Source organism: Prunus persica, chromosome G3 (assembly GCF_000346465.2).
Source record: "Prunus persica cultivar Lovell chromosome G3, Prunus_persica_NCBIv2, whole genome shotgun sequence".
NCBI classification, from domain to species: Eukaryota; Viridiplantae; Streptophyta; class Magnoliopsida; order Rosales; family Rosaceae; genus Prunus; species Prunus persica.
The window spans coordinates 3,610,676-3,621,183 of NC_034011.1; the positions used below are offsets into that span (position 1 = coordinate 3,610,676).

The window sequence follows — 10,508 nt, forward strand, 5'->3', positions numbered from 1 at the left end:
TAAAATTGTTTTGATTTTCCCCTTTCGTACTTTTGATTGTGTTGCCCCTGGAGACTTGCACCTACTATCATTAATCATCCTATAATTTCTTAGCCAAATGACCAATTTGACGCTTGTAATTTGGCTCTTTTTTTTCATTAGCTACTTGTGATTTTTTTTTTTCATTGGGGTTTTATAGTTAGTTTATGCACACAATCCATGAAAAATTTAAGTTTTTCAATTCGTGCATGGGATAAAAGCACTTCTTGACAATAACAAAATTCTTCTGATAGCATTTAGTAGAAAAGTTTAGAAATGCTTATGAGTGATAAAAGCACTTTTGAGATAAGCAATACCATGTGCTTTATCTAGAAGTACTTCCCAGTGCTTTTTTAAAAAGCACTTCGATTTCTTATGAAATTTCAATATTTTTATAATAAAAACCTTTTTGCTAAAAGCGATTATGTACAAAAGTGCTTCTTAGATAAACAAACCAAACAAGCCCGAAATCTTTTTCAATCAGGTCTTTATAGTAAGGTTTTGTTTCAATTAGGGCTTGTTTGGTAGGCCTCACTGAGCTGGACTGGGTTATATAACATTTGAAACCCATGTTTGGTAAGAGGGGGTACTAAGTTAAATGGGATTGTATAGGACAACAGTAAAAAAAACACCTTACTCGCTGTTCTAATATTGCGAGGTTGAAAAGGGGTTCGCAAAATAACACCCACTCTATATAGAACAAGCGAGTCTTAAGTCCTCTTTCTCTCTCGTTTCCTTCAGCATCGCCTCTCCTCTCTCTCTTATTTCCTACTAAGGTAAGTTTTCTGGCCTTCTCTGGAGATGACCCATAACTCCTATACCAACCTCCATAACTTCTGGCCTTCTTTGGAGATAACCCACTCCAACTCCAAGGCCAGCCTTCACCACAGTCAGATCCTTGGCTTGAATCAAACTGCTCAACGCCATAACCTCCACCATAGCCTCCCTCCACCGTCACCACCCAATCTATAGAACAGTAATAGCCACCACCGACCCAATTGAACAAATCGAGAGTTATTGTGGTGGTTTGAATTATGTGCTTCAGTATGATTTTGTTGCTGTTTTCACATGGGTTATATAAAACCAAGCAGCACTAGCACTCATGGGAGGAGAGGATGTATGAAGAGAGATGAGAGAGTGAAAAAATAGGGGATGCATGTGGGTGGTAGGGAGTCTGAGTTGGGAGAAGAAAAGTCAAGAAGAAGGTGGAAGGAAAAGTGTGCTAACATTTTTTATTATATATAATCTTGTTTTAATTAAACATTAGTTTCAGATAATTTTAGGTTTCCTTTTATAATAAACATTAAAATATTAATGAAAAAATAAAAGTTGAAAAGAAATGACACTTCATTGTTTATCTTATTCTCATATCCTACTACAATATGTATTTATTTTGGGAAAGAAAAATTGTATGTATAAAAATAAAAAAAATAAAAAACTATTATTAGATGCATACTTGTTCGGTTTATCAATTAACCAATAAAATTCAACTTTTTTTCTCTATCATTTTCACTTATTATTAAAGATAATTCTAGATTTTTTTTTTCTCTATTTTGGGACTACCTAAGCTAAAACCTTTTTTAAAAAAAAATTTTAAATACCCAAGTTAAACCTTGGGCTTTAAAAAGAGGGACTTTTTTTTTTCTTTTTCTTTTTTCTTATAATTTTCTTTGGTAATTCGTATTTATATTTATACATCACAACAACACCTAATAAATTTTTTGGTGTCTGCCTGAGTAATTAGAAATAATTAAAAAAAATTATTTTTTAGTCCGACACAACACCAAACATAGGTCTTCACTATTTTTACAATCCAGCTTCTTAGTCCGACGCAACACCAAACGTAGGTCAGTACTTAATCCAGCTTAGGCCAATCCGAGCTAATCCAAGTCAGTCCCAGGATTTAGTCCAGTCCATGACTGTCCGCCGTACCAAACGACCCCTTAGCGTGCTATATTTTTGTTTTCTTCCAAGGCTATGCCTTAACGTTTCAACCTAACATTTTCATCAAATTAATTTCACAAATTCTGCAGTTTGTCTTTGACTGTGAAAAATTAAAACTACCTGAACCTAATTTAAAAAAGCATACAAACTAAATTGATCATTTTTCTTAATCCCCTAACAAAAGCATAGAAACATAAATTCAAACTACTCTAATTTACAGCGAAGAAAATCATTCTTTAATGTCAAAGAACATGCACGTTGCTCTAATCAACTAATTTACGCCGCAGTGCAAAAAGAACATACATACTACTCTAATCAACTAATTCACGTCGTCGCATGTGCAAAAAGAACAGACACACTACTCTAATGAACTGATCTACACCACATTTTCAAAAAAGAACACACATGTTTTAGGGGGCCAACGTTCCATTATCTTATATGTTTCCGTAACAAGACTGACAATAAGATGTAACATAGATTTCTCCACCACCATCAACACATTCAGCATTTCACATGCTCTCTCAAAGGCCAGGCCCCATTACATGCTGTCCTACCGTGGCACTTTCCAGTTTGACCTGACGTGAGCAATTACCCGATGCGGCCGACTTTCACTTACAAGATCCTCATTCTACCGACGTGGCACCTCCTCACTCGGTCGAGCTGCCAGCCAACGAACCAACTTCCCTCCACTAACGTCATGCCACGTGCGCTGTAGAAAAGCACATAGATCTTTTCGGTACAATAGATAAAGTTTGACAGCCTTTTTTTCTTGATGCTTCCAGGATGCCACGTGGCAATGAGGGTCGGCGTCCGCCTCGTTGGTACCCATACGTCTCTTTCTGTTGCTCGTCCCCACCGAGCTTAATGTGGTCTAATCCACACAAGACTCCAACCAAGCCCTTCTTGAAGTCTAGTTGAAGGCAGTGGGCCCCTTGTTCCTTGACACACCCTACCATAATTTTACAAGGAAGTTTTAGAATGCTTGCTACCATATAATAATCCCATGCTCCTGCTTATATCTCACCCTTAAACCTAGGAGAAATCTTTGGTCATGGGTTTAGGGCTTTTTTTTTCTTTCTTTTTTTTCTTTTCAAATTTTACTTTGTGCATGTGATGGGCAACTTTCACAATCAACTTCTCATTTTAGGATTTTAGAATTATCAATTACGATGTAATTAATGTAATGCAATCAAAATTAACTCGAGACCTTACATTTTATTACATAAGTGTAATAACTAAATTATTTTTTTTCTTTTAAGCAAAAAAGAAAGAAAAATTAGAGGAAAGTAAGTGATAATCTAATTTACGGGTAAGAATTTAAGATAGTGTATAGTTTTTTTTTGTATAATACAAGCGGTAATCTAAATTACTTTAAATTACATTATTAATCTATGAGAAATATAATTTGAACTTGGGTGCAAGGGACTGGCTCACTGCCATGACCAACTAGTATAAAGTTTTATGTACATTCTATTTGATTTCTAAATAAAAAATTAAATACAAAAAAAAGGACATAGATTGTAAATGGAGCCATCATAATACCAATATAGCGGACATGGGTAAAACTTCACCAGTTACATGAGCCAATTTATAAAGTTGACAATATCTGGAGAGAACTACTCTCGAAAATAATTTTCTAAAACTCCTTTCAACCACCATAATTTTTACCCCAATCTAGTCCAATGATATTAATGACGTAAACTAGCCGCTAACCGGCATGACTCTCCTAAAGAGACTAAGAACTCCTAGCAAACTGAACTAAGTTACCGGAATCATAAAAGAAAAAACATAAAACACTCGGAGTTTTTGGACTATTAAATAGACCAAACCAAAATAATAATCTAAAAAACTAAAACAACATTGACAAAAGGAAAATCAATAGCCTCTAATTTTCATTCAGGACATGACATTGACAATGTCACCTAGTTACTTCAAGGCCTTAAACGCACTAATGAGCAGTGGATCTACCATGACCAAGCCACAGCACCTCAAATAGCAGCCTCGCAAGATGAGGTAAAACTAAAGCCAATCCAGATATGAGACAATAGATTGCCAAAAGAAGAGTAGATGGACATAAGTCCACCAAAACCCAAAAAACAATGAAGATCATATGGGATCTGAAGGAAACCCTAAATATGAAGCTTTCACTCTCTTTTTTCTTTCGAATGATTTCTTATAAATGAACAAGAGGAAGAAAGAAAAAAAAGAATCTTAATGGTTGTCCCATTTATGCATGTAAATGAATTACTTGAATATTTATTGTGGCTAAGGTTTGATGGATGAGACCGAAATTCAAATTTTGGACATTTTTCAACAATATTGAGACATATGTATCATTAGACTAGAAGGTAATTAGTATTGTAGGTTTAACTTGTAGTTTTTTTTAAAAAAAATTATAAAAAATGCGATAGAATTTTATTATATTAATAGAAATAAAGAGTACAAAGGATATATATTATAAAAAGAGCAATCTCAATACGAATATGGCAGACATGGGTAAACTTCCTCAGTGACCTAAGTTATCCGAAAAGCTAAAACGATTTGAAGAGAATCACTTACGAAAATATTTTTCTATAACCCATTTCAACCGCCATAATTTCCTCGAATCTAGTTCAATGACATTAATGACAAAAACTAATTGCTAATCGGCATGACTCTCATAAAGAGACTAAAAACACCCAGCAAACTCAACCAAGTTTATCGAATCATGAGAGAAAAAGATACAAAAAAACTCGTAGAGTTTCTCAACTTTATTAAACAAACTAAACTAAAATTAAAAGGCTAACACAACGTCGGCAAAAAGGAAAACCCACGACCACTAATCTTTCTTTGGGACATGATATAGAGAGCGCCATCAAATTATTTTAGGGCCTCAACGCACAAATGAGAAGTGGATCTATCATGATCAAGCCGCAACACCTTAAAAAGTAGCCTTGTAAGATGAGGCACAACCAAAGCCAACCAAGATATGAGATAATAGATTGTCAAAAGAAGAGTCGCCTCAAAACCCAAAGAACACCGAAGATTCGATGGGATCCAGGGAAAAAGCCCCACAGATCTAAAGCGTTCTCTCTTTTAGCGGCTAATATTTTTGTTGAGAATTCCGCTCAAACTAGTTATTGTTGAATAAACTGAACAGTAAATCTAGAATGTAATAAATTGGATCTTGAACTTAAACGCGTCTAGATCGGATATTTTTAAGTTGTGAAAGATCCAACTAAAAAAAAAAGTTGTGTGGTTTATCTTGTAGTGTAGTCAGTCCTATTAATTCCCTTTGAAAAAACTCAAGTAACAGTTGTATCAATCAAATCTTGAATCATGATCATATCATTTTAATGATGGCATCAATTCATAAACAGTTTGAACTCGTGATAGCATTAATCATTTGGATATTTCTTTGTTATTGTTTGAGGAACAATATTAATAACGATAATAAATCCAATTCCATAGACAAAAAACCAACCGAAACCAAACAAAACCCAGTAGAAATAATTGGCCACAACCCCATAAATGATTCCCACAACAAAAAACTTGTCCAAACTTTCATCAACATCAACCAATCACAATCCACACCGTGCCATGCACATACAATCAAAACCATGCACCTCACAAACACCTTATAAAAACCCTCTCCTAACCCCTAACACATAATTAATTCCCCCCAAATCCGACTCCTTCCATTTCCCCAGTCTCCTCCCCTTCTTCTTTCTTAATCTTCAACTCCCTCCTAACGGTCAACGCCGGTCAAAACCCATGACCACCTACGGCACGATCCCGACCTCGTCGTCTACGCAGGGCCCCTCCGGCGAGTACATCTCGCGCGCCAAGGAGCGCATCAAGGCCGGCCTCGGCGCTCGCCGGCCATGGAAGCTCATGTTCAACTTCAGATCCTTCAACTTCCCGTCGCCGTTCCGCGAGGTCTTCGGGCGAATCCGATCGAACGTCGCCTACTTCCGGATGAACTACGCGATCGTGGTGCTGCTGATCCTCTTCCTCAGCCTCCTCTGGCACCCGATCTCGCTCATCGTCTTCATCATCATGATGGCCGCCTGGCTCTTCCTCTACTTCCTCCGCGACGAGCCCCTCGTGCTCTTCGGCAAAACGGTGGACGATCGCGTCGTTTTGATCGTCTTGGCGGTGGTCACGATCGTGCTCTTGTTCTTGACCCACGCGACGGTGAATATTTTGGTGGCGCTGTTGATTGGGGTTGTGTTGGTGGTCGTGCACGCGGGGTTGAGAAAGAAGGATGATTTGCCTGTGGATGAGGAGAACTCTGGCTTGTTGACGACCCCTGCTGCATCTTCTTCATCTACTTAATTCAATCCAATTCAATTCTCTGTTTTTTTTTTTTCCTTTTTCCTTTTCTTTTGTAATTTTGGGTTTTGATGATTGATGATTGAAGTTATTGTATCTGCCACTCTGCCCCCAATTTGTTCTTTTGCGATCAATCTAGTGAAGTTATTAATTTTTTTCTTGAATGTTCATTAGAAGCACAGAACCTCCCCGTAACTTGAGCTACAAGCACTTAGGTTTTTGGGGTTTAGGTTAGGGATGTGTTTTGGTGGAATAGGGGATGTGGTTTGGAAAATGTTGGTCCAAATCTTTTTTGTCTCCAAGTCAAATTCAGATTTAAGTGGGATTTGTTGTGCAGAGTGACTTGGCAGTGGTCACTGTGGATTGGGTGAAATTTTGAGGGATTGAAAAACACCTGAGAAAGAGAAACTGCAAATGTATTGAAACTCAGAAAATTCGGTTTAATTACCCATTTGCTTTAATTTCAGTTAGTAGGGTGGATGACTCGTCTATTTTCATCTCTTCATGTACCACTCTTTTACTCCTCATCTCCCTCTTCAATATGGCCCCACCAGATGGATGCAGCTACAGCTCCTAAATGCAATTTCTCGCATATCTCTTGGAATTTGTGTATAGCTCTAGCTCGGGTGCTTACATCGCCTACTTATGATTCAGTCGCTAAAATATATAAACCAATTGTTACACACACAAAAATGGCCGAATCATAAAAGACAAAATATACAATTGCCTTTACAATAAGTTTGTAGCTTAAATAATTAAGTGTAGTTGCTCATACAGCGAGGTCTTATATTATAATTTGCATACAAAGAAAATGGTGTTGGCCTTGATTTAATTAAGTTTTTTTTTTTTGTTAAAGTTAATTTTGATTAACCAAAGTAAAATTGTAAATTATTGGCAAAAACAAAAGTAAAATTGTAAATTAGAATCGAAAAGGAGGAGAAGGAAAAAAACAAACCAAAACGCAAATTTGTTTGGCGTTTAGTTTTTTCTTCATGTCTAGTCACCCGAACTCCCAAATTGTAATTTTACCTGCACCCCGCGCACAAACCTCAGTTCAGAGTTCAGACATCAAAGAACGACCTCCTCCTCCTCCTCCACCTCCACGACCACCGCTACTGGGCCCCACTTACTCTCTCACTCTTCAATCTCCACCGCCTGTTTTCTCTGGCCGCAACCAAATGGCTCATCCGCCGCACGATCCCTACTACCTGCAGCAGCAACCACCGCTGCCGCCACAGCAACAGGATTTCAGTGACCGGAGTGTGATCAACACGCTCTTCGTCTCGGGCCTCCCCGACGACGTCAAGGCGCGTGAGATTCACAACCTCTTCCGCCGCCGCCCTGGCTTCGACTCTTGCCAGCTCAAGTACACCGGCCGCGGCAACCAGGTAAAAAAAGCTTTTCCCTTTCCCCTTTTTCTTTTTGTTTAAATTTTTGTTTGGTTCGCGAGGAAAAAAAATGTAAACCTTCTTCTAAATTCGTTTCAGGTCGTTGCTTTTGCTACGTTTTTCAATCACCAATCAGCAATGGCAGCTCTGCATTCGTTAAATGTGAGCAAAAATAACAACTTCAATTTGTTGATACATTTATATATGCATTTGCTTAATTCTTTGAGTAAATAAGCTCCTAAAAAGAAATTTGGTAACATGAATTTTCTCTGTAATCTCTTCTAACAAGTATTTGTGTAATGCATATGTCATGTAGGGTTTGTTAGTGTTTTCCAATTCAATTAGTGATGTTCTGATAAACTTATTTAAGAGCTCGTTTCGATTTGTTCCTATTCGGATATTGTTGGTGAATGCCAAAATTGGTAATCCGAAAGGAGGACTTTAACCTTTCAATGATGACAATGCATGAAACTTGGCTTATAATTGGTGTTCCTTCTAAGTTTGTTCTTCCATTGATGGTCACATTACCAGGGTGTGAAATTTGATCCTCAAACTGGGTCCCTGCTGCATATTGAACTGGCCAGATCAAACTCAAGAAGGAAGCGTAAACCAGGTTGATATTTACATTTATTGCTGATTCAAATTAAAAATTTATATTGTTTCCTCAGAATCAATATAGAGAATTTGGTTACATTTTCAGATGGTTAATATACATGTTACTTGCACAGGTAGTGGAGCCTATGTTGTTATAGATAAAAGAACTAAAAAAGAGGCTGATACCCAAGAAACATCTAGCGATGATGGTATTGTGCTTTTTTCTTTTTGAATTTCTCTTTTGCCCCATCTCCATGTCTGACTTGTGCATAATGACTTTTTTTTGCACATTCAGGAGACAGCGAAACTGATGAACCATCTGAAACTGAAAATAATGATTCTGGCGACAAGACTGAATTAGAGACAACAAAGAGGTTGAAAGAGCTCAAAAAATGCATTAATTTTATTAGATCACAGAATCGCATCTTGCACAGAAGTGCAAATATAATAGAGTTGTTTCTAACCTACTCTTAGGTGCTAAGGCTGTTTTCCTGTTTGGATGTGTGCAGCGCTGAGACAGCAGTGGATTCTGACAATGCTGTAGCTACTGTAAATGTAAGTGAAATTTGTGATGATTCTTTAAATGCAAAGACTTATATTATTTTTTGTTGAGGACTATTGTGATATTTAGGCCTGGCAGAGTTCTATGTTATTTAGACTATTAATACTCACAAAAAATGATTCTTTCTTTCCTGCCTTTTTTGAATCTTTAAGTGGAAACATACTGCCTAAAACCTTCCATTGTCTAACTTTTATAGTGCAAGATAAAAAGTATGCAGAAAGATACTAAAGATATGTTTTATGAGAACAAATATTTTCTGTATTTTTTTTTCAGGGTTGTTTTCTTCTTAATGTATGTTTTCTAGTCTCTGCCAAAAGTCTGCTATACAATGTACTACAGAGTTTTTGGATTTGCAAAGCAAATTTTTGATGCTTTGACAAACTTAGTTTTGATTTTTATGACATCTATACTTGAAAATGATTTGACTTCACTCTGCAGACATTTCTATGAGTGCCATGTGAATATATATTGGCAGAAATTCCATATGTAGGATTCTAAATGTAATTATCTCCAATCCAGTTTCCAATTTGCTGTGCAGGAACAATCGGAAAAGCATGTTGACGGAGGACCATGTTCCACTCTGTTCATTGCAAATCTAGGTCCAAATTGCACTGAAGATGAACTGAAGCAAGTTCTATCTAAGTGAGTAGTTATTCTTCACCTGGATACTCTCACATTTCCTTGTAGATTTGGTCGAATACAATTTTTATTTCCTGGCCCTCGTCTGACTATGTTTATATTTCTAGTGCATAATCATCCTTTGAATAGATTATTGGAAAAGTTGATGACCTCAATTGGTCCCAGGTACCCTGGATTCAATGTGATCAAATTGCGTGCTAAAGGTGGAATGCCAGTTGCATTTGCTGATTTTGAGGTACCCCATGCTCAATACTGGCATTTTCTTTTTCAGTTATGTCGTTTGGGAGAAGAGATTTTAACTTGGGACCTGGGCACTTAGTGCTGGCAATTATAGATATTTTATATGTTAATCCAACAGGCTTTTAGACATATAAGCAGTTTATTTTTCATGTCAGAATTGGCAGAAAGTATCAATGACTTTGGCTAGTATTTTTCCTTTACAGTACTTTATCACTTCAATTAAATGAAAACAAAATATGCGATCAAAGAGTCATTTCAGTGACTTGTATTAGTTGGGGGTATGAGTTTCTACCAAGACAAACCAAGTCTTGCAATGTCTGTGTTCTTTAACTTTATTCCACGCTGGCAGGAAATTGAACAAGCCAATAAAGCCATGGACGAACTTCGTGGCAACTCGTTACCATCTTCAGACAGGGGTGGCATGCATATAGAGTATTTCCTCTCTTCTCTTATTTTATTATCCTTTGTTCAAAACTTACATCTTTAATAAGTGTTTCCTCCCTTCTCAGATATGCAAGGTCTAAGATGAGGAAATCGTAGGAGAAAAGGGACTGAGGTGACAATATTCAAGCAGTTTCATGCACATGTTGATCTCAACTGTCCTGCATCTAACGCAGTTTTCTGAATCCATCTTGGCTGTTAGTCTTATATCAATTATGAGTTTCAAACTCCAACATTGTAAAGCTACAAAACATTCCTTGTATTGAAATTTTTGCAGAATAGTTGTTGATGCTTGGGTAAGACTCCGTTGTTATCACATAAGAGTTATAAATATTATGCAGTGTGGTGACTTAAACTTGCTCTTGCTG

General features: G+C 37.0%; 2 protein-coding genes across 2 annotated transcripts; both read left to right on the forward strand.

The window, feature by feature from the left end:
- On the forward strand, positions 5,408-6,440 carry LOC18784187 (PRA1 family protein F3). Its single transcript, XM_020559510.1, has one exon. It carries the CDS (start codon positions 5,716-5,718, stop codon positions 6,277-6,279), a length of 564 nt encoding a protein of 187 aa, XP_020415099.1. The 5' UTR covers positions 5,408-5,715; the 3' UTR covers positions 6,280-6,440.
- Positions 7,264-10,498, forward strand: LOC18782628 (U2 small nuclear ribonucleoprotein B''). The gene is made up of 10 exons (XM_007215573.2): positions 7,264-7,664; positions 7,764-7,826; positions 8,196-8,277; positions 8,393-8,467; positions 8,554-8,632; positions 8,768-8,813; positions 9,359-9,462; positions 9,625-9,694; positions 10,049-10,131; positions 10,209-10,498. Exons 1-10 carry the CDS (start codon positions 7,269-7,271, stop codon positions 10,237-10,239), a joined length of 1,029 nt encoding a protein of 342 aa, XP_007215635.1. The 5' UTR covers positions 7,264-7,268; the 3' UTR covers positions 10,240-10,498.

What these genes read in the sequence shown, in the direction of transcription:
- LOC18784187 (XM_020559510.1), top strand. Translation starts at nt 5,716, where the DNA reads ATGACCACCTACGGCACGATCCCGACCTCGTCGTCTACGCAGGGCCCC.
- LOC18782628 (XM_007215573.2), top strand. Translation starts at nt 7,269, where the DNA reads ATGTCTAGTCACCCGAACTCCCAAATTGTAATTTTACCTGCACCCCGC. An exon ending in CAGCTCTGCATTCGTTAAAT is followed by an intron (nt 7,827 to 8,195) that starts GTGAGCAAAAAT and finishes TCACATTACCAG; the next exon opens with GGTGTGAAATTTGATCCTCA. An exon ending in TTGCATTTGCTGATTTTGAG is followed by an intron (nt 9,695 to 10,048) that starts GTACCCCATGCT and finishes CCACGCTGGCAG; the next exon opens with GAAATTGAACAAGCCAATAA.